At 36.1% G+C, this 24,468-nt stretch overlaps 1 protein-coding gene across 7 annotated transcripts in view; it reads left to right on the forward strand.

The window, feature by feature from the left end:
- Window positions 1-24,468, forward strand: part of Pcm1 (pericentriolar material 1) — a 91,564-nt gene that overhangs the window by 141 nt on the left and 66,955 nt on the right. For 3 of the 7 annotated variants that reach the window (XM_021653888.2, XM_060381647.1, XM_021653886.2), the window contains 7 exons: window positions 7,505-7,572; window positions 11,788-11,905; window positions 13,854-14,099; window positions 15,132-15,401; window positions 17,319-17,489; window positions 17,675-17,791; window positions 23,505-23,682. In XM_021653888.2, coding sequence (XP_021509563.2) covers window positions 7,565-7,572; window positions 11,788-11,905; window positions 13,854-14,099; window positions 15,132-15,401; window positions 17,319-17,489; window positions 17,675-17,791; window positions 23,505-23,682 — 1,108 coding nt within the window. In that variant the 5' untranslated portion in view covers window positions 7,505-7,564. Of the gene's footprint in view, window positions 1-7,504; window positions 7,573-11,787; window positions 11,906-13,853; window positions 14,100-15,131; window positions 15,402-17,318; window positions 17,490-17,674; window positions 17,792-23,504; window positions 23,683-24,468 lie in introns of those variants that run through there. The other 4 variants (XM_021653885.2, XM_060381650.1, XM_060381649.1 and 1 more) reach the window with 3 other exon arrangements.

The following is a 24,468-nucleotide window of genomic DNA, read 5'->3' on the forward strand; positions in this document are numbered from 1 at the left end:
TGCGCGTCTGCGGCCCTTGGCAACGGCCGGCTGGAGAGCAGGGTGCTGCAAGGCCCGGGTCGCGCCGGGCCCCGCCGCGCCTGCCCCTTTTTGGCTCCGCGAGCCTCGTCCCCCTCAGGCCGACTTCGGTTCCTCTCAGCACTGACTGACACCGTCCGTCTCTCCGGGGACGCGCCGGCGCCTGCACGGTCTGTGGCCTCCGCTCCCGTACGCCGGAGGAGCCCTCCCTCGGGGTGGGGGGAAAGCTGGGGTGTAGTCGGGGGGGGTGAGCTCTCCAAGGGAACAGGCCCCGGCGGCCCGAGGCCCCGGGATCGCTCCCACCCCCCACCCCCGCCAGATTCCATCCTCTGAGCGACCCCCCTCCGGCGGCCCGAACCCTGGGCGGGGAGCATCTGCGGCCGGGGGGTCTGGGGGGGGGTCCTCGCTTTTGCTTTTCCTCTCGGAGCAGAAAGGCCCCGGTAGGCGTTCCCCGACTCCAGCTAGGGACCTCTCGCCCGGAGAAGGTTCCTTTGATTATCCGTCTCCGCGCCCCTCCCACCGCCCCTGCTCAGTCGCGTCCTCCAGATCGGGTTTCTTCGCGTCTGGAATCGGGGGCAGCCAGCGAGCGGTCCGGTGGGCTTTCGGGCCGCGTTGCTTGCTTAGCAGAAACTGCGGTTTGGGATTGTTAGGCCCCGGTGGGGCGCCCACTTGAACCAACTTTTCTTCTCGAGGCCCGTCCCTGCGCTGCTCGCTGTGGGAAAAAAAAAAATTATTTCATGGCTGTTTTAGGGTTTGTATTGTGTGAAGTGCGGGTAACAAATAGATCGTGTTTTGGCGCTAGAAGAAGCGGGCTTTCCGGGGGCCCCTACCTCCCCCGCCCCATAACCGCTTTCTAGACCCCGCCTTCTGTGCGCTCTGGTTACCAGAGCCCGAGTTTAAGAGCTCTTGTGCACCTGCTTCTGCCTTTTCCATCACCTTCCTGGGCAGGGCTACTGGCCGTCGTTGTTAATACTGAACTTTGCAGTTGAAGGTACAAACGTAGTGGAAAAAAAAATCTCATGAATAAGACTTTTTTAAAAAAATAGAGTAACAAGTTCTTGAATAGTTTGAGTAACAGGTATTTAATGACTTAATTAGGAATGTAAACTTTCTTCATGGGTCTTTAAATGGTGATTGAGGCTGTTTTTTTTTTTTTTTAATTATATTCCTTAATTGTTTGGAAGGATCTAAGAGATTTGGGTTATCTAAACGTCTTTGTTAAGGTAAACTGAGTTAAAAATTGTTTATAAATTACATAGTTTTATTATCTGAACTATTAGGTCATAATTTTAGTGTTTGCTTTCTGTAGTTCAAAGTATAAGAATTTACTGGTGATTTATTTATTTTTTTATTTTCTTTACGGTAGCAGGTGACTGCTTTGAACTGTGGAACTTTGTGTGTGTGTGTATGTGTCTGCAGAAGGAATATGAATTACTTCTATGCAGTTTTATGAAAAGCCATGTAAGTGCCATATACCTGTAGCCCCAGGAATTGGGTAGTTGAGACAGGAGGATCAGGACTTCTTGGCTAGTCTGTCCTACATGGACAAACCCTATTTCAGAAAACGTGTGCGTGCATGCTCGCATACAGTTCAAGAAACTTTTTTTTAGGTTAACTGTTTTTTATGTGCACACGAAGTTCAAAAAACTTTTTTTAGATTAACTATTTTTTATGTGAGTGTTTTGCCTTCATGTATGCCTGTGTGCCTACTATCATCAGAAGTCATAAGAGGGTGTCAGATTCCCTGGAGTTAGAACCGGTTGTGAGTACAGCAAGGGTGCTGGGAGTCAAACCTGGGCCCTCTACTACAGCAACAAGTGACCGTAACCTCTGAGCCATCTCTCCAGCTCTGTCTCTCTTTTGTGTTTGAAACAGGGTCTTAGAAACCCTGGCTGGCCTCTAATTCAGTGTGTTGAGGATGACCTTGAACTCTTGATTTACTTGCTTCCTCCTCCCAAGCACTAGGATTACAGGTGTGTTCCACTATGACTTGCTAAAAAACATCCTATTTTAAAAATTGTTTTTTTATTCTTTCTTTCTGTGAAAGGGCCTTTATGAGGACCAGAAATGAGATTGTTATGCAGAACTACAGACTGGTAGTTAACTTATGTCTCAGTTGCTGTTCTCAGTGTTTTTGTTTTCTTATGCTGGAAGATTATCATGTAACAGGAAAAAAAAAAGGAACTTAGAAAAAGTCAAATATGAATTTTAATGCTTTATGATTGCATTGTGGTTGACGTTTTGAGATAAAAAGAATTATACTTAATTATAAAATAATTTTGCTAAAAGAAAAATTAGGCAAGATGGATAAAAGGAATGAAAACACAGACTTAATTTATATGAGAAGACCTGCGTTTTTCTCAGTGAGATTTGTCCCATTGTAAAGGAGCAAATATCAACTACAGTGGAAAAACCAGAAAGGAACAGTCACTTTAGGGAATTTGGTATGAAGCTAACAGGCAATGCATAGGAATACATTCATTTTATAATTTGAGTGATTTTAATGGACTATGTAATGACAAATGTTTGGGTATAAGCCATTGAGCAAAACAGACAAAATGCATTTTCTCATGATAGTGTGGGTTTATTATATAGGATACCAGTCTTAACACAGTCATGTCAAAACTCAAAGCAAAGTTAATACCACTTTGACATGGCAAAGAAAGCAGCTAATTGGTTTTCTAGAGTTAACAGGAGCAAATAGGAAAGTCAAGGATGCTAGCAAGATAAATTTTTTGGTATATTACTTTAAGGTTTTGGGTAAGAATGCATTCGCTTAAAAGACAAGAGAAAAAATGAAGGGACTGGAAGTATTCAGAAAGGTCAAGAACAGATTGAGCAGAACTAGGCAGTAACGTAGTGGAATGCAAGAAGCAAGATTAGAGAGAAAATTTAAGTTCCTGACCTTGAACAAAGTACCAGTTCACAGTGAAAAGGGTATTGCAATGAGAAAGGTAAAATAGACTCTTAGAAAAATCTTATCTGTAACACCGTTCATAAAGGCAGGGAATCGTGGGCAAAACTAGAAATCACTGTTATCAAGGGTAGGATAGAATGAAATGATGGGCAAGGTAGGGTAGTATTTTCAGTGTATACTTTTTAAAAGAGAAAAAGAGTATTAATAAATTGGTCTGCAAATAGTATCTTTTTCCAGTTATCCAGAAGAATAGGAAAAGGATTATCTTCTTTTAGAAATGATTTGATAGGAATTGGTATTTTCAGGAGGCTTTGAAGTTTTACTGACACAGAAAAGGAATGTTTTGGAGCAAGTGGGGGATGTATTGGTAATTGGTTTATGATTCTCTGTTGGAAAGGTTTGATAGGAGGAGCTTTTAACTATAGGTATGGATCAGAATGGCATGGAAGATAGAGGTTATTAACAATAGCAGGGCAAAGTGAGTGGTTTTTGCTTGGAAATGACTATTATACTTATAAGTAATAGATTTATTGTATGAAGCTGTAGGAAGGAAGAGTTCTTAGCAGACAAGTTTATATATTGGGGGATTGGCCTTAGGGGTCATATTTGCTCTTTTATGAAGTAAAGATATACTGAACAAATTTTGCTAGTGTTAAAGTGTTATGCATAAGTAACTAACAGATTTATACAATAAAGAAATGATGGGACTTGGAGAGATAGCTCAATGATTAAGAGCATGTAGTGCCTGTCCAGAGGACCAGAGTTAGATTTTCAGCATGTCTGGTAGCTCATTCACAACCACCTGTAATTCCAGTTCCAGGGAGATTGGTGTACTGGCCTCTAGGGGAACCAATGTACACACAATTAAAAATAATAAAAATATATCTTTTTAAAATGAAATAATGTTTGAGGAGATAGAAATGCTTAACATGACTTCAGCATTATATAGTATATGTGTATCAGAATATCTCATTGCACCGTGTAAATGTATATAATTTTTGTTTAGAAAAAAATCTGGATATGGTGGCACAAGCTTGTCACCCTAGCACTTGGAAGAAGTGCAGGAAAGCTTGTTGTGAATTAAAGATTAGCCTGGACTACACATTGTGATCCAGGTCAGCCTGTGCTATAGCAGCGTTGCTCAACCTTTTGAGTTGCAACCCTTTTTGGGGGGTAGAACAACCCTTTCATGGGGGTTGCATATCAGATATCCTGTATATCAGATATTTACATTATGACTCAAAGCAGTGGCAAAATTAGTTATGAAGTAGCAACATCTGAAGAATTGTGTTAAAGGGTCACAGCATTAGAAAGGTTGAGAACTACTGTGCTATAGCGTAAGACCCTGTCTCAAAAAACAAATGGGGAGGGGATGAAGAGATTTTTGAGCAGCCAAGAGTACTTTTTGTAATTTCGGAGGATTGCAGTTCAGTCCCAGCACCTACAGGGTGGTTTACAACCTTCTATAACTGCAGTTCGAAGGAATCAATGTCTTCTCTAGTCTCTGCGGTTATCAGACATTCAGATGGTACATGTACATGCAGGCAAAACACCTATACACATAAGATGAATTTTTAAAAATTTCTGAGAAAGAAGGAGAAAGAAAGAAAAGGAAAGAAAGAGATCTACATTATAAGTAACTGATGAAAGAGCTAAGCCACAGTGACAAGTTCAGTTGATAAGGTATACTGGGGTTAAGTGGCTTTTTGTCTTTTTAGGTAGGGTCTTGCTGTGTACCCCTGACTTGCCTAAAATTTCCAATGATCTTGCATTTGCCTCCTAAGTGCTGAAAGTTAAGTTCTTGTCAGTCCAAATTGAATGCTATATTTTGTTGCATTTATTTGTCTTATCTCCCACTAAGTCTTCAGAGTTTGGAGTTGTTTTTTTTTTTTTTTTTCAATTTGAAAAAGATCTTGAATTCTAGAAATTTACTCATTTTAAGACTTAAATACGGGTGCTGGAGAAATGGCTCAGAGGATAAGAGCACTGATTGCTCTTCCCAAAGGTCCTGAGTTCGATTCCCAGCAACCACATGGTGGCTCACAACCATCTAAACATGAAATCTGGTTCCCTCTTCTGGCGTGCAGGTATACATGCTAACACACATTGCATAAGTAATAAATAAATCTTTAAAAAAAAAACTTAAATACAAACTAAAAAGAAAAATAAAATAAAAAACCTTAAATACATTTATTTATATATATATATATTGTGTGTGCACTCAGGCACATAGGCAGAGGTCAGAGGACACCTTGTAGAGTCAGGTTTTTCATTCATCATGTGGGTTTAGGAATCAAAGTCAGGTTGTTAGGCTTGGTGGCAAGTACCTTTACCTGCTCAGCAGCCTTTACTGAATTTTTAATTTTTAAGTCTTAAAGTTGAAAGGAAAAGATCTGATGTGGATATATTGTTTTTGTTTGTTGTTTTGGCAGTGCAAGCCCCAAGGAGCCTTTTGACAGTCCTCCCCCAGTGCTGAGATCAGAGATAAAAACCACAGCTGTTTATGTAAATGCTGGGAATCTGAACTCAGATCCTCATCCTTTATCCAGTGCTTTACCAACTGAGTCAACTCTTCAGCCCCCTTAGAAATGTTTCATAGGAGGAGATAGGAGTTTTGAGAAATTTACTGAATATTAATATAATAACAAATGATAAATATTAATATAATGATAAATGATTTCATTCAAGTCCATCTTGGTGAACCAGCAAATTTAGTTACTGAATATTAATATATTGAGAATTGATACAATGCATTTTTAGCTTTATACTTTTGTTTTTACAGTTTATTTTCAGTTATGTCTGTCTGTCTCTCTCTGTCGTGTGTGTGTGTGTGTGTGTGTGTGTGTGTGTGTAGGTGCACATGAGTGCAGGTACCTGTGAGGATGGCAAATTGCCTAGAGTTGGAATTAGAGGTGGTTGTGAACCACTTGACATAGGTGCTGGAAATGCAACTTAGAACCTCTGCAAAAGCAATATGTGCTCTTAACCACTGAGCGATCTCTCCAGCTTCAGCTTTCTATATTTCTTTTTTGTTCGTGGCAGGATCTCATGTAGCTCAGGCTACACTGAACTTGCTATAGCCTCCTGTCTCCACCTCACAAATGTTAAGATTATAGACATGCGTCACCATAACCAGTTCTGGCTTTATGCTAATTTCTCATATATATTAGTGTGCCTTTTGAACACGTTTTATGCTATTTTGTTATACTGTTTTATGACTTTCTGGGGAACCTAATTGATAGTAGTAAAAGAAGGCAACAGGCCAGAGAAATGATTTCATTCATGTCCATCTTGGTGAACTAGCAAATTTAGTTAGGGTTACTTACATGAGCATGGGCAAGTAAGTACACTGTCAAATAGCCTCATTTCTCCCAGCCATTGTTAACTGCTGTATATTTCTGGAGTGTGGAGTGACCATGAGTACCTAAGGAGGCTCTCTTTCCATGAGAGATTATCAGTGGTCCCAGTGTTACTACATAGGTTTCATGTTCTGATTTCAAGATGGCAACAGCCATGTGATGCCTAGAGCTCCGAGTTCAACACTTCACCTCTCCATGTTATAATATACTTTTAGTCCTCTTTTCCATAATGTTCCCTGAGTGTTGTGTGTGGGTAGATATGGTGAGTCACACAGATGTATGATTATTTTCTCCCATGTAGAGGTGAGCATGGGGTCTCTTTGTTACAGCAACAGTGACTTGTTCTCAGTACTTGAGCTTCTGATAAGTCTCTTCTGTATCTGCTGTCCACAAGGGGAAAGAAAGCTTCCTAGCCAAGGTTGACAGCAGCAATAGTTTATGGTCATAAATGTAAATGTTTAGAAGAATTTTGAGAGGTGTATCATAGCTGGCCATAGCTTTCTTATCAGGGCCTATCACCTCCTTAGCCACAGCTGATTATTTTACAGTATCAAATTAAACTTTACTCCCCTCTTCTGGAATAAGCCTTATATCCCACCAGAAAGCAATTGTTTCTATCTCACAGAAGTCATGACACTCAAACCAGTGGGCACATCTTGATTAGCATGCAAATAGTGTTAGTTAGCACTCTTGTGACCATACCTGAATAGTATATAGACAACAGCTTTCAGCCCCGGTCTTCATAATGGCTTTTGACACTAAGATTTTCTGGCCCAGAATGTGCTATGTCATGGGTTGTAAATTCATAAGGTCCAGTTATGACATGTAGTCAATATCGGTGGCAAAAGCTGTATTATACCTAGTAGGAAGGTAGCCTGCCCATGGTATTGGTATCATTACTAGTAATCCTTTGGCTTCTGGGATTGCCTTTTACATTTAGACATATACGCATATATTTATTTATCTATCTATTTATTTATTTATTCTTACATAGGTACTACTGTTGTAGAGTTTCTCCACCATTTTGTCAGCAGTATCATTTATGCCTTATCCAACTGTAAAACTCCCAGAAGTGCCTGGGATAAATGGTACTATACTAGTAAGTTACATCCCAGCCTTAATTTTGATGTTTTGTTTTTGTTTTGAAATAGGTTTTTCGCTCTTAAGCCAAGTCTGATATTGAATTGCCAGTCTTTCTTATTCTTCCTAGTACTAGGATTACAAGTTTGGGCTACCATGGCCAGCGTCTTGCCAAATATATTTCTAATTTATGTTAAGGTGGGTTTATTTTATAACTTTACTTAAAAAATATTTATTTATTTATTAATTATTATAGTGCTCTTCCTGTATGTATGCCTGTATACCAGAAGAGGTCACTGGGTCTCATAGATGGTTATGAGCAACCATGTGGTTGCTGGGAATTGAAATCAGGACCTTTGGAAGAGCAGACAGTGAGACATCGCTCCAGCCTTATAACTTTACTTATAGAAAGCATAATGTACCTCATTAAGGAAAATTTTATTATTTATTAATTTTTGCTTAAATATAAAGTAATTGTCCTTTTTTAAAAACTTGTTTGTAGAGCGTGTGTGTGTGTGTGTGTGTGCGCATGTATGTTTGCGAGGGTGGCCACATTTGTGCAAGGAACATGGAGTGCATAGGGAATTTTTCTTACTTATTGGTCATTGCTGCTATCCCATACATTTCCAGGAGGGATTCTCCTGTCTGCTCTTCATCTCTCCCATAGGAGCATGATGGGAATATAGATGTTTGTACTCCTGCATTAAGCTTTTGCCTGGGTTCCTGGAATTTGAACTCAAGCTGTTAGGCTTGTGTGTTAAGTACTTTACCCACTGAGCTGTCTTCTCAGTCCCAGTTTTCCCTCATAGAACATTTGCTCTTAGCACTTTTAAATACAGGTTCACTTTTATTGCCTATCTGTTTTTTAGTTCCTGTTCCTTTTTAATCTAAGTTATATATACATCTTTGCATCTAAAATATATTAAGTAACTGTCCAATGTTCAAATAAGTTTCAATTCAGTGGGCATACTTGTCTATAGATATTATTTTAAAAGTTCTTAAGTGTATTTATAACAGGAAATAATGTAATGGTTGTTAAAATATGTAAATCACAGAAAAGAGTAAAGGTTACTGTATTTCTCCTCCATAACCAGTAATTAAGTATATGCATGATTTTTGATGGTTTTTCCCTCTGTTATATAACTTTTTCATAAACAAAGATGCTGTATTGTCCAGCCTTCATAATTATACCTCTAGAAGGATGCTCAGTATTCTAAAACCTCAGTGGATGCCATACTGTTTGCCTAATAACCTTTACCCTGTCATAGGATAATGACATCTAGTTATTTTAAATTTAGCAGATTTAAAACTTTAATCTCATACCTTAGATAGGCTAGCTAGCTGTGAACAGTTTTGGTGTTTGACACAATATTGCCAAAATGCCTTCCAGAAAGATGATGCCAGTTTATATTCCCACAGTATCTGAGAATTCCATTTTGCTTTTAGTGTCAGTCAGTATTAGAAAATAATTTATGTGAAATTTAGCAACGTTAGTCGTTATTTTGGTTTGTAGTTGGATTTGATAACTACTTTTATTTTGTTTTCTTTTTTCTTTGTATACATTTATTATTTTTTTGGTAAGGATGTTGGTGCCTGCAGAGATGGCTCAGATGGTAAGAGCATTTACTGCTTTTGCACAGAATCCTACTCTGGTTCTCAGCATCCTTGTCAGGTGGCTCAAAACTGCCTGTAACTCCAGCTCCAGGGCATCCATGTAATGTACCCCCCCATGTGTATATAATTAAAATTAATAAAAAGCTTAAATATGTTAATTATATGTTTCATACTTCTCTCAGGTTCCTTCCCTCTATCATTTTTTGGTTATTGGAATTTTTGTATAAATACAATAGAGATGTTTTTATATTTTTGTATTCTGAATGTAGTAAAATTTCTCCTTTTTAATGTCCTTCTTTTCCTTCTCATTTTGCTTTTTGAAAAAGTCCTATTTCATTGACAGTTCTGTTTTTAATCTGTTTATTATTGTTGGTGTTGGGTAATATTTCTCTGCGTGAAAATGGTAGAGCCTTAATGACATTGTTTGGGTCTAGGAATTAATGATGTAGAAAGATACAAAGATATATCTTTGGGGAACTGGCTAGATACTATTTCTGTGTTTTGTGCTTGAGACTGAGAGTTCCAGCTAAGGGAGTTTGCTAAGGCTCCAAATCTTTGGAGATTGTTAGGAAATTGCCCCACCTGTTGAACAGCCATACATCACAAAGTTATGAGGATACAATTCTTAATATGCTTGCTATGCTGGATTGGTTTTCTGTCCCCATGACCTATCGTTGTCACTAACCTTGCTTTTATTTGATACATATTATATTGTCTTTCTGACTTTCTAATTCTTGCAGGTCAATTTTAGAGCCATTTTGTCACGTTCCAAGAAGAGTAGTGGTGGTGTTGCCCACCCAAGCGTGTGTGTGTGTGTGGGGATTGGATTATGTTAAATTTAGACATTTAGCAGTAAAATGATACTTTGGAATATTCAATAAAGAATATTCAATATTTGTTTTATTCATATTTTCTCTAATACTGTTATATAATATTTAATAGTGCTTCTTTAAATGAGGCGATATTTTACAAGTGTTCATTACATATTTTATCATTAAGTGCATTATTTTCCCTCTTATTTTAAAATTGTTATTGGTGATATTTTGCTGTTCATACCTTTTTAGTGCATGTTCCTTAAGAATGTCATCTTTTTTATTTTCCCCATTACTGTGTGCATAAAAAAGAATAAGATAGCTTCTTTCTAATATTTTGGAGAATTATTAAAATAGTATATATTTCTTGAAAAGAAAATAAATGGGATATAGCATTGATTGAGCAATTGTGTACCATGTATAAGACCTTAGGTTCCCTACTTAGCACCAAACAGAAAGACTGCTCCCCCAAACAAGAAACCCAGAATAAATATATATGTAACTATAAACAAATATTTATCTTTTAAAGATTTTTTAAGTTAATATTCTGTTGAATTTTATTTTACTATTTTGAGATAAAATTTTAATACTAATAATTTATTAATATATTACCCTAGTAGATATTGTAACAGTAAAATAGCTATGAGGTTAATCCTTTTTTATCATGATGGTGCTGTAAATGGAATGAGTTAGGATCTTAGAGTCAAAGCAAATTGATTTTATAATTTTTGCTCTTTTAACTGAATGATTGCGGTAAAATTATGTGACTGTTGACGTTTATAACTTGTTTGTACTTTAGTGACTTTCCATGTTAGATAAAGTTATCTTGATCTTTCTCCTTCCTCTACTTCTCCTTCAAGCTAAAGGAAATCAAGAATCTTTCTCAAGGTCATTTCTACTTCTGATCCTCTGCTTTTGTTTCAACTCTGTTGCTTCTGTTTCTCCTCTCTGACCCAGGCATAATACTCAGTACCCTTATTTTCATGTACACAAGTAAAAACTATGAGGTAACTTGCTGGGGTTGGTGGCCCATTCCTGTAATTCTAGTCCTTGGGAAGCTAAGACAGCCTAATTCAAAGCCAGCCTGGACTACATATAGTAAGACTGGTCTCAGAAAGTAAAATGGGAGTTAGGGAGAAGGCTGTCAGTTAAAGGTGATTGCCACAAAGCCTTTCAACCAACCCATTCCCAAAGTTCCACATAATGGAAGGAGAGAACTGTCTCATGAATGTTACCATTTGGCCTCCATAGCTACATTGTGACAAGCACTCCCTTCCAATAAATTAATAAATGTGATTAATAAATAATTTAATAAATAATTTAAAACCCCAAACAACACCACCAAAAGAATATCAGAAGCTAAAATCTTCTGCAGTGAAGATCTGTGGGTTTGGTAGACTTTAGGAAGATTGACACAACACCGTGAGAAAGTAGGCACTCTTTGGAAAATGTTTAATGGGTTTGTTCTTTTTTATTTGAAGCAAATCTTAAATGTCTTATTATGTAGATCAGACTGGTTTGGAACATGTGACTCTCCTACCTCCCAGTACTGAGATTACAAGTGTGTGCTACTATCTCCATTACTTTGCTACTTGAGTCATGTTAATATAATATGTGAATAGCAGTTAAATCAACTTATCTGTGACGTGGTTGATAGTGTATTTCTTAAATTAGTGTTTCAGAGATTCCTTTCTATTATTAAGTTTGATGGAATGATTGAAAATCTGAAGTTTGGCCCAGCATGATGGCTCAGCATATGAAAATGGTTGCCATACAAACCAGATGATTGAGTTTCATCTGTAGATCGCACAGTGGACGGAGAGAACTGACTTCAAAAAGTTGTCTTCTGACCTCTGCACACATGTTGTGATGCATATATGTCTGCACTTATATACTAAAACTTGCATACCCAATATAATTAATTTTTTCAAACGAAACGAAGTTCGTCTCTATGTGTTTAAAAACTTAGTTTTTACTGATTTTGCAGAGATCTGCTTATTAGAGCCAACATGGCCACAGGAGGAGAGCCTTTTGAAGAAGTCATGCATGATCAGGACTTACCAAACTGGAGCAATGAGAGTGTGGATGACCGACTCAACAATATGGTATGATGTCTTAGTGTAAATGCTGTACTGTAGATTTCTCATGTTCTGTGAGACTTTTCCCATCACTTGTAGTCACTGCAAAACTGTAAAAACTGCAGGCAAATAGACTAAGGGACTCTGTGCTACTTATTATTCATTGAAAACATTTAGTTGTAGTTAATAGAAAGCATGAGTTGGCTTAAAAAGTGATATAAGGAGGTGAAAGTGCTTTATGGAAACCATGTTAAAGGCATGGTTTTAGGAAGGGAAAAAGAGAAATGGGAAGCTATCAAAAATGTCTCTTTACCATTGTGTCTGTGTTTCTGAGAACCTCTGCCTAATCAGCTTTCCCTTCCAGATCTGCTTTTTCTTTTTCTCTGGTTTGTTTCATATACTGAGGCAGCCTTTCTGAAGATTTTCGGTCACAGAGGGAATTATATACTGACAAATTTAAAGTTATGATTATCTAGCTAAACTTGAGTTAGTCGTAGATTTCTTTTTCATTCATCTGTGGCCTGAAATGGATGGGTTATGTAATATAAAAGGTTCACAGGAAGCAGGGCATGGTGTCCCACACCTTTAATCCCAGTACTCAGGAGGCAGAGGCAGGTGGATCTCTGTGGGTTCCAGGCCAGTGTAGTCTACATACCTGCACTGTTACATAGAGAAACCATATATCAAGGAAGAAAAAAAAAAGGTCACAAGATACCCATACCTGGAATGGGGTGGAGGAACAGTTCATAGAGAGGCAAAATTTTTTATGAATGAGGACAGTTTAGTAAGCAGTTTATAATTATTATAGTAGTAACTAAGAGTCTTCCAATGTGGATAATGTGGAGATGCATAGTTCTGTCTGTGGAACAAATTTGGCTATATAGGCATGAGTAAATGAAGGTATTTTCTAGTTAAAATATAAATCATTTTAATCCGTATTGGATAGTGTATAGTGGATTTTGGCCTATAAAATACTAATGGGGACAATAATAGTTACATTAATGCTTACCAAATGCTAAGCATTGTTCTAAGTACCCACACATAAAATTTTTTAATCTTACTGTAAAGATTAAGAAACTGAAACCAAGCTGGGTACAATAGTGCACACCTGTAATCCCAGCACTCTGGGAGGCAGAGGCAGGCAGATCTCTGACCTACAAAGCAAGTCCAGGACAGCCAAGGCTACACAGAGAAACTATCTGGAAAAACAAAAATAAAAAAGAAAGAAACAAACAATATGAAGTTAAATGATTTGCCTTGTGTTTCTTTAGAAGACAGTAATTGGTTTAGAACCTATGCCCATTCTAGTTCTGTCTACTTTTTGCTAATACATGCTGATTTTAATCTAAAGGAGTCCAGGTAAAGTTGTATTTATTTCACTACTTACTGTAGAAATGAACATTTTTTTTTTTTTACCTTTTTAAAACAAGGTTTCACTGCTTACCTTAAGCTGCCCTTGAATTCTTTTGAACTCTCTAGCTTCCTTTTTCAGTCTCAGTGTTGAGATTATAGATTTGTATCATAAAGATAAATGGAAAGAACATCTTTAGAAATGCTTTTGAGCTGGGTCTAGTAGTACTATAACACTTGACAGACTGAAGTAGAAGAATCATGAATTCGAATTGTATGGTGAGTTCAAGGCCAATCTTAACAAAACCTTATCTCAAAAGAACAAAACAAAACACAACAAAACTATTGAAAATATTTAAATTGATTTGCATGTTGGGATTTGAAGTTTAATATTTATTACCTATAATAGGGAGGTAATAGATTTTTTAAAGGCCAGGCTGTAATAATAGGATAGATAGAATAATGAGAAAAATAGGCCAACGGAAATAAATTTCTAGAGTAATTGTATATGAAAAATGTTTTGGTATTTTAATACCCAGACCAAAGTTTCTTCTTTTTTGAACATACTAAGTTATTTTTCTGGTTTGATATAGGTATGATTAACTTTTGACTTTATTTTTCAAAGGAGTGGGGTGGCCAGCAGAAGAAGGCCAATAGATCATCAGAAAAGAATAAGAAAAAGTTTGGTGTAGCAAGTGATAAGAGGGTAACTAATGATATTTCTCCGGAGTCATCACCGGGAGTTGGAAGAAGAAGAACAAAGGTTCCACATACGTTTCCACACAGTAGATACATGACTCAGATGTCTGTTCCAGAGCAGGCAGAATTAGAGAAACTTAAACAGCGGATAAACTTCAGTGATTTAGATCAGGTTTGTGAATTATTTTCAAACTAAGTTGTAACCATGGGAAATACTTGAAATGGGTTAAATAGTATGTCTTAAGAATAAAAGATTGGGGAGAATAAAAGTTTCTGTATGGGTGGGGAGAATTTTACTACTTTTAAGAGTTCTATGGAGAGACACAAAGTCATATTTTTATGTTTGCCAAAATAACTTCTTTCTGGGTTATTACTATTCTGATAGCTAGCTTAAATTATGAAAGTAGATTTTGCTAACTGAATGAAATTGCTACTAAGTTTAGTTCATTTATTGAATAAGTATGAATGTGCTTGGTTATCTAAAGTTTACAATAAAACTGGCTGTATAATCACCAAAATAAAGTTTAGATCTAAAGGCAGTAGAAATGATGATAAACTCTTCACTGGTATTTTTTACCAGTATTTTATTGCAGAGGTAAAGAGGTTTCCAAACATGCAGAATAATAGATTCAAACCTGATATGCCAGTGATGGTGTAAATGATCACCTATTTTGTAGATGTAGTATATACACATATGCCAGGTACTAAACTGATTTTGTGTGTGTGTGTGTGTGTGTGTGTGTGTGTGTGTATGTGTGGTGTTGTAGATCAAACCTCTGGTCCTAGAGATATTTTGTAAACAATCTACCTCAGCTGTGTTACCAGCTCTAAACTTAATGGTTTTTTGCAAATGGTGTTTCATGTAAACAAATCATTGTGCTAAAATTAATAACAATTCAATTGGATGCAAAGCCTAGTAAGTATTTTATAAGTAAAAATAGTAATATGAATTATAATGTAGCCCACAGTACTAGTGTTAGACTAACTTTGTTCATATTCATCAAGTGCATATCTTAAAAAATGAGACTAGAAAATTAATAAAATTTTGATGATTTAGTAGAATTTTATAGATCTGAAGCTTTTTCAAAACTCTTTTACAAAACCATGTCCTGATCATCTAGTGTTGAAACTAAGAACATTGGAATCTTTAAAAAATTATTGAAAAATTAATGTTTGTGTGATTTGGTTTCCTTTTTGTGTATAGAGAAGTATTGGAAGTGATTCTCAAGGTAGAGCAACAGCGGCTAACAACAAACGTCAGCTTAGTGAAAACCGAAAGCCCTTCAACTTTTTGCCTATGCAGATTAATACTAACAAGAGCAAGGATGCTACTGCAAGTCTTCCAAAAAGAGAAACAACTGCATCAGCACAGTGCAAGGAGCTGTTTGCCTCTGCTTTAAGTAATGACCTTTTGCAAAACTGTCAAGTCTCTGAAGAAGATGGCAGAGGAGAGCCTGCAATGGAGAGCAGCCAGGTAATAAAGTGGGTTTATTTGGGTGGCTGTTTTGCAGATTTCAAAGTATAAACCTTAAGATCTTCAAATAGTATTAGGCTATGCATATAGGAATTTCAGTTAAGTGGAATCAACTTTCCCTCTTCAATAATCTATTATATTTCTTTTAAATAAAATAATTTTTTTATTCCCTAAGTGCTTGGGAATTTACATATTTATGTTAATTAAAGCTTCTCTAATTTGCTTCTCTAATTCTCCAAATACTAAAACTACCAATTTTTAATAAAGGGGGTTAGAACTAGTGTGATTAAATTGCTTAAAAAAGAATTTTGTTCAAATGTGGCTATCGGGGCTGGAAAGATGGCTCAATGGCTAAGGACTCATATTGCTCTTGTGGAAGACACAAGTTTAGTTTCTAGTGTGCACACTAGACAGTTGATAACCCCGGAAACTCTGGCTTCAGGAATATCAGATGCATCTGCTCTTGATAGGCACCTGTGCTCCCATGCATCTGCCTACACACATGCACACAATTAAAAATACAGTATATCTCTAAAAAGAGAAACAGTGCTGATAGTTTTAGAAAGTACTTTCAAAAGTATACTTTTTATTTTTATACTACTACTAATTATTTATAAAGAAGTGTAAAAATTAGAAGGGATTTTTTTATTCTTTTGTTTTTATTTAATCACTTTACAGACTGATCCCAGCCCCCTTTCTCCTCCCTTCCTCTTCCTACCCTTCATGTCCCCTCCCTAGAAGGAATATTTAAGGCCAGTGTGATGGCTCAGAGGGTAAAAGTGCTTGCTGTATAAGCCTGGTAACCAGATGTGATACCTGGAACCCATATAAAGGTGGAAGGAGAGTCTCATCTTCTGTTACATACATGTACATATGTCATGTGCATGTGTGAGCGCTGCCTTACGTAACCCCATGGAATATATAAATAATTTGTCAGTAATTTGTTTTATAAATAAAATGTTGGGACCTGGTGAGATGGGACAGCCTGCACTGCTTGGGTCCTGGAACTCTGTAGAGGCAATGAAGAAATGAGGAAAGGACAGACATACATAAAACAGTAAAGGAGAATCAGGTGGGGTTCTGCTTGGGGCCTGGAACCCTGACTAGGGGTGCTGAGAGAGTGAAGAAAGAACAGACACATGGACAACAAAGCCGGATTAGTGGATTTCTGCTACTGCTGCAATCTGGAACCTCAATGTGTGTACATACACACTGTCTTAACATGAGGCCTCTAAAAGTGAGCAGTCTCAGGCTGTAACTGTCTGGGAAGAAGAAGCTACAATTGCTTGTCTTTATACTCACTGATCAGTCACTTGTTCATAAACATACTCTGCTCCTGGGGAGAGCTTTGCCATCCCCTATGATCCTCGCCAATACAAGCAACTTTTTGCCAATGTTTCATGGGTCTGAGATCTGGGAGTCCTACTCATGGCTGTGCCAGTGTGAACTGTACATATTCACTCAGGATTTCACTTCTGTAGGGCTTTCTCTGCAGTCTGCATTCTGCAAGTCTGAGGATTCAATACCTGGAACCCATATAAAATAGAAGACTACTAACCCATGGAAGTTGTCCTCCTCCTTCCACACATAACCATGTTACTCAACTATACAGAATAAAAAAACAAGCAAAACCTCTCCACAATGATAATAAATATTTTAAATAAATACAATTTCCAGATAAATACTTTTGAAATTACTTTTAAATTGATGGTGATTGAAGTTTATTGACCATTATGTTTTAATTAAAAAAATTAATTTTCTTGCACGTATAAATTTATATATAAACCTAGATATAGCTTTGATTTTCCTTTATTTGAAATAAAAATGTATAACCTAATTGCTGTGGAGTTAATTATGCTTGGTTTTATATGTTGTATATACCATTCTTATTTTTCTTTTTAATATTTTTTTCTGCAGATTGTAAGCAGGCTTGTTCAAATTCGTGACTATATTACTAAAGCTAGTTCTATGCGAGAAGATCTTGTAGAGAAAAATGAAAGATCTGCTAATGTTGACCGCCTTACTCATCTAATAGAACACCTTAAAGAACAAGAAAAGTCATATATGAAGTTTCTCCAGAAAATCCTTGTAAGTTTTGGACTTTTAAGTGATGTATGTTGAGTTATTTTTATGTTGTACCATGTGCAAATACTGATGACATTTTGATGCCACTCCAGAGGCTTTAACATATTTTCAAAAATCGTGCCATCCTTTATAACATTTTTGTTGCCCTTTTTAATAGTTGTATGATTTATACTACTAAAATATTTCAGGCTAGAGAAAATGAGGAGGAGGATGTTCGGACTATAGACTCAGCTGTGGGATCTGGTTCTGTAGCTGAGAGCACATCGCTAAACATAGATGTGCAGTCTGAGGCTTCAGATACCACGGTAAGCGCCTTTTTGGTAATTAAAGTGCTGGAAATGAAGATTTAAGGTTTCCTCCATTTTTCAATATGATATTTTTTGGCATTCTTTAATAAAAAGTATATTCCAGGAAAGAAACCCTCAAATTGTTAATGGTATATATAGTTTCTAGACTTAAAAGTTTGGAAGCTTTATTACTAACGTTAAGATTAGTTTTTAAGGGCTGGAGGGATGGCTCAGTGCTTCAGAGCGCTTGGTTGCCCTTTCAGAGGACCCGGGTTCAGTTCCCAGTATCTACATGGCAGCTCTCTGCTGTAAGTCTGTTGCAGTTCCAACACCTTCACACTGAGACACATGCAGGTAAAACACCAATGCACATAACATAAAAATAAGTAAATAATAATAATAATAATAACAACAATAATGAAAGATTAATTTTAAAGGTTTGAATTAGAAATTAGTCATTTCTGAATTTTAGTGTGCAGAAATGTCTGTGCATGTGGTTTTGACCAGCACAGCTTTCCTAATTTTAAGAAGCTTTGGCCAAGTTAGAATTTGTTGTAGGTAAGAACTGTTAGTATCACTAGTGTGTGATACTTATGATTATTATGCATGTAATCGCTGGAGAAGTTTTTATGCTCATTTGCTGGTAAGCACTCATTTGAATGTGCTAATTTTTTTTTTTATTTCTCATGTTGTAGTACTATAGTGAAGCTAGATGTCTAAAACATTGAAATAAAGTCTAATAAGACAGCATAATATTGACATTATTTACTGTCAGTGAAGAAAAAGTAATGTGGTTTCTATAAAGTAAAATTAATAAAAAACATTTGTCCCTTGGCAAAATAGTAATTTATATAACTTTGGAGAAAGAAAAGGTTATAAGATTGATCAAGTTCATAGAATGTACATTTCAAAACTGCTTTGCTTTTAAACATTTTTATTTAAACAGATGTGCCTATATTCATGCACTTGTCTGAAGTGCATGTGATAACCACTGCAGTGTAGAAACATTATAATCATGTACTTGTAACTATTAAACACATAGTACTGGTAATCCTTTTCTTTTGAAAGGATTAGTACCTATGTCTTTTATTTTTTACAATATATTTCAAAATATCATTCACTATTAGGAATTTGAGGGTTTGTTTCCTTTTATTACTGCTCTACAAATTTATATGCTTCTTTTTTCCTTTCTTTCCTTCCTAGTTACTATTTTTTTTTTTTTAAATAAGAAATTTGAATGTTTTTCTTTCTGTTTAGGAAATACTCAGGAGGCTTGATCCAAACAGTTGTTTAAAAATGGATTCTGCTTTGGAAAGTTGTTTTCTCTTCATAGTGGTGCTGGGAGTAATTTCTCCCTTTACATACCAGCAGAAGCAGAAGGGCTGGGACAGGCTGGTTAAAGGATTTTATTGAAAATGTATGGGAAATGGTATAGTTGACTTTAATTTGCTTACTAAAATCCAAAGTGTTACTATGATAAGAATTTCCTTTACAATCAAGTAAAAGTATGGCCTTTTATAAATTATTATGTACCAGAATAAATGTTAAAATATGCTGTTTATTCTACAGAAACTTAAATGTCTAATTAAATTTACTACATCTTGGGGGCTGGATTTGGGTTAAATTTTTTAAAAGGTGGAATGAGACATTTTTCTATTTATTTACAAGGCTGGCTTATATGTTAAACAGAAGTTTGTGTTAAGAAATTAATATGCTACACTATTTAATAAAGGAGGCATCTTTTAGTCTGAAAATTCGGCCCTGCATTGAGGACAAACTAGGGAACTCAGCTTCACAAGAACAGGTTTCAGACATTGACGTTACAACAAGTCCAAAAGGGAAAGGTGAAAGAGCTCCTCAGAATGACAGGGAACTGAGAACTAATAGGAAATATAGCCGAAAACGTGGATTTCCCTCAAAGGTATACTTCACAATGTTAACTTGGGAAGTCTTTAAATGAGCAGCTCTTATTGCTATTTGTTCCTTATTTGCTTTTCTGTTAACGGCTATTAGTCTTAACTCTAGAAATTAACACCATTTAATATACTATAATTTGTTTTAGTAAAATGCTATTGCTAAATGTTTTTATTTCTTTTTGTTTTAGAATACACCTCTGCATTGATGAAATATGGTTTACAATTATAAAGGCTTAGAATAGGAAGTTGGTTTTTTTTTGTTGTTGTTGGTTTGTTTTTGCTTAGAGTATATAAAAACATTTCTTAAACCTTGACTGACAATTGCTTTTGTTTATAATGTTAGTGTTTATGAATTAAAATGATACTTTACATTTTTGTATTATTACTATAGAAGTTTATTAGAGAAAAAGAAAATAATATAAGCTATTAGATTTTCTGTCCTTAATGGAAGAAATGCTTTTTTTTTTTTTCCTGGTTTTTGGTTTGTAATTATGTTACTGTTTTAAAACCCTTTCTTCTGATTTCTCCCTTTTGGATTAACATATTTAGTTAGTTGATTTGCTCTTTTTTCAGTGTTTGATTTAATGATCTTCCTTTTAGTTTTTTGTGATTTGTATAAAGGCACTTACACTTATTAAGATAAGTGAAAAGAACCATTTGTGTAGCTTTTCTAATACATTTGAAATAAAATAGCATTTGTAAAAGCCTGTGTGCCCTTTCAGCAAGAGTAAAACTCTTCTTTTAGTTTAGGGTACACAGAGCAATTTCCTAAGTGTTATTACTAGCTTGTTACCAATGATCTTTCATTTGTAGTTATGTTTTCTTTTCTTTTCTTTTTGATGTTTAAATTGAGAAAAAACTTAACCTCAAATATTTTGGCAGTTTGTGTTTTTTCATGACTTTTTTTGGGGGGGATCATTAATTTCACAAAGTAGTAAGCTAAAGATTTCTTCATCTGAGCAGAAAAGTACCTGGTTATCTTTAGACTTTATAGTTTTGAAGGGGAAAAAAATGAATGTGAGCTACTGTAGGTAATGCTTTAAGACTTGTTTTTCTACTTTATACAATTGGTAGCCACTGTAGCACCTTGGCCAGGTGTTTTCCCCTGTGGTACATTTATGTAACAAACAAACAAACAAACAAAAAGAACAAAAAGCTCTTCTGTATCTTAAGCTTCTTCAGGGATTTGTTTCAATTTAACTATCCTTAATCTTAAGATTTTTTTAAAAAATATTTTATTTTGTATGTGAATGCTTGTGGTGAGCCATAGCATACATGTGGAGATCAGAGGACAATCTGTATTATTCTCCCTCTCTCATGTGTGTTTTGAGGATTGACTCAGGCCATCAGACTTAATAGTTGGTATGACAAGCTCTCTAATCTACTGAGACATCCCGCTAGCCCTAGTCATGATTCTTAAGGTCATCTCAGTGCAGCTCACTAGTACATAATTCACAAAGTAATTTTAATTAAACAAAATATTAATTCCTACCAGCTGACTTTTAATTTTTCTCTGCTTATAAAGCCTGTTACTCTCAAAATCCTTTTTATTTCTTCCTTCCTAAGAAACCTTTCAAAATGTATTATGTTTGGAAAAGGTTTGAGGTCTTACCTTGGAATCAGAGCTGATAATGAAATTATAGATAGTTTAGCCATATCTATCTATGTAGGCTAATTTCTTTTTTGGCTGTATCTTATAGACATAACAGAGGCCCTTCTTGTATACCCATGTTTATCTGCTCATCTGCTTATCTGTGCTTTTTCGGGATGGGTTTACAAGTGGGAACCACCAGGCCTTTCTTTCTTTCTTTCTTTCTTTCTTTCTCTTCTTCTTTTTTTATAACAGTTCTGAGTGAGGCTCTAACTCAAGTTCTTGTCCTTATAAGGCAAGCAATTCCATTTGCCACATCACATATCCCATTTAAGATGGGGTCTTAATATGTAGCCTTGGCTAGGGTGGAACTCCCATGTACACCACACTGGCCATGAACTCACAGATATACACCTGCCTCTGCCTCTCAAGTACTGAGATCAGAGGTATGTGTCACCACACCCAGCTTCTCAGCTTTCTTTGTAATTGATTATAAATACCAATCTGAAAGGTAAATTATATGAATATGAAAGTTGTTAGTGGTTATAAACTTCCACTAAACTTTCAGATTCTTCTTAACTTTCTCTGTGTACTTAACTGTAAGCTATGTGCTTTTTTTGTTCACTCTTTTTTTCATTTCTAAGTCACAATGTAAAATGTTGTCATGGTTAACCATTCTTATTTCCAATATTGATGGTTCTACTTGGGAGGAGGGAGATGGAAGAGGCTTTGTGTAGCACTGGTGAAGGATGCCATCCAGGAGGAAACTTCTTGAGCTGTCTGTGTTCCCTGTGGTTTCTCTAGAAATCACATGTGCCTGGGAAGAGTAGATCAGTGCATTCATTTTTACTTTCAAAAGAAATGATTGAACTTTTCACTTGCCTGAGGAATATTAGGGGGAAATCATTTAAAATTTTGTAATTCCAACAAAAATTTATTAGGGTGGCAAATTAAAACCAAATCAGTACATGAATGAATATTTTATGTTCAAGGAGTACAATAAAGAACTTTAAAATTTTGATAGTAATTCATTGATGAAGAATATTATTACAATAATTACCTACATAATTCGGCTTAAAATTTATTGTTTGGGGGCTATATTTACATTTCTTTTTTGATTAATTTTGTTCAGCATGTTTTAAATTTAAATTTTTTGTATATGTGTGGGTTTTTGTTTTTTTTTTTTAACACACAGGGTCTTTATGTATACTAAGCAAGAACTTTACCATTAAGCCATTCCACCAGCCCACGTGGTCATTATTTCTGTTTAAAATTTTTTGTTTTGAAATTTATTTTGTATGTATAAATGTTTTACCTGTATGTGTGTGTGTTTGTGCATCCTATGCATGTCTGGTGCCTACAGAGGTCAGAAGAGGCTGTTAGATCCCTTGGAACTGGAATTACAGATGATTGTGAATCTGTGTGAGTGTTGGGAACTGAACATTGCTCCTCTAAAGAGCCACAAGTGCGTGTACCTGCTGAGCCACCTCTCTAATCCCATTGGTAGTTTCTTCTGAGTAGTCCCAATTTAATTCTGTTCTGTTGCATATAGAGAGGGTGATAAGTTATTAGTGTATTGGAAGTTTGGAAATATTTTCTTGTGTTTTATGACCCAACTCAGCTGAATAGACATAATTTGAGTTAAAAACTAATAAAGATATTTGATACAAAATAAAGTTTTTGGTTTTGTTATATACTTAATGTGCTTCAGTTAGACCTTTTTACAGAAGTTAATCAACAAATAGATTTTAAAATTCTTGACCTTGATTAGAAGTTAGTATGTTTATACTCTTTGTCTGCTCCCCCCTCTCTCTTTGGCTCTTGTTCTTAACTTTGCTTTTGTTGTATATGATAAAATACTATCTTCTGGGGTGGGGTAGGAATTTTTGTTACCTGGTTTGTTTTAAAGAAAATCTTTCAGAACATTAACCCAATATACTCTGTAGTTGTTTTGTTTACAACATGTACAGCTCCGTTTGCCTTCTTAGACTTTCAACCTGTTTTGTAAGAGATTTTTTTCCCTTTGAATTCTTCCTCATAGTTTTTCACTGTGAAATTACCTAATTCCTAATGTGGGACACAGCAGTCTAAGTTTATTAAAACTGTATCTAGAGTTGTGTTTGCAATTGAAAATAGTATCTGTGCTTTTCTTTGCTACTGGCAAATGAAACAGGACCATGTATTTCAACAGTCAGATATCAGTATTGTTGGTCTTATTTTTCAGGCCAGAGATCCTCAACAGGAGCCTATGGAAGAGACAGAAAATTTGAAGAAACAACATGATTTATTAAAAAGAATGTTACAGCAGCAGGAGCAGCTGCGAGCACTACAGGGAAGACAAGCTGCTCTTCTAGCTTTGCAGCATAAAGCAGAGCAGGCTATAGCTGTGATGGATGATTCTGGTATGTGACAGTCGTAGAATATTTTTATAAGAGGCTCATTAACTTTGCATTGCAAAGTGAATGCTGTTATTATATAGTCATATCTTGGTTCTTAAGTAGGTGAATAACCTGCAAGCAAGGCTTACTCTTGTCCTATGCTTTTCTCTGGTTATACAGAAAAGGTTGTAGGAACAGCTCTTGGCTATTATACCATGCAGACAGACAGTTCTCTCTCATCAGAGAGTACCTTTAAGAGACAGGCCTGTGTGTAGTACTGGGTAGTAACCTCAGAATGATAGGACTCTAGATGCTTTTGTTTCCACCTTTGGGGATTACTTTTTGGTTTTTGTTTTCTTTTTTTTATCTCACTAAGAATGTTGTTCTTTTTTTATTTTTAGTTAATTTATTTTTTAAATTCTTTATTAATTACACTTTATTCACTTTGTATCCCCACTGTGGTTCCCTCTCTCCTTCCGTCCCAATCCCTCCCTTCCTCCACCCTCTGCATGCATGCCCCTCCCCAAGTCCACTGATAGGAGAGGTCTTCTTTTCCTTCCTTCTGATCCTAGTCAATTAGGTCTCATCAGGAGTGGCTGCAGTGTCTTCTTCTGTGGCCTGGTAATGCTGCTTCCCCCTCAGGGGGAGGTAATTAAAGAGCAGGCCAATCAGTTCATGTCAGAGACAGTCCCTGTTCCTATTTTATTAATTACAGTTTATTCACTTTGTATCCGAGCTGTAGCCTCCTCCCTTATATCTTACCAATCTCACCCTCTGTCCCTTATCTCCTCCCATGCCCCTCCCCAAGTC

The sequence above is a fragment of the Meriones unguiculatus genome, chromosome 4, assembly GCF_030254825.1.
Source record: "Meriones unguiculatus strain TT.TT164.6M chromosome 4, Bangor_MerUng_6.1, whole genome shotgun sequence".
In the NCBI taxonomy this organism is placed as follows: Eukaryota; Metazoa; Chordata; class Mammalia; order Rodentia; family Muridae; genus Meriones; species Meriones unguiculatus.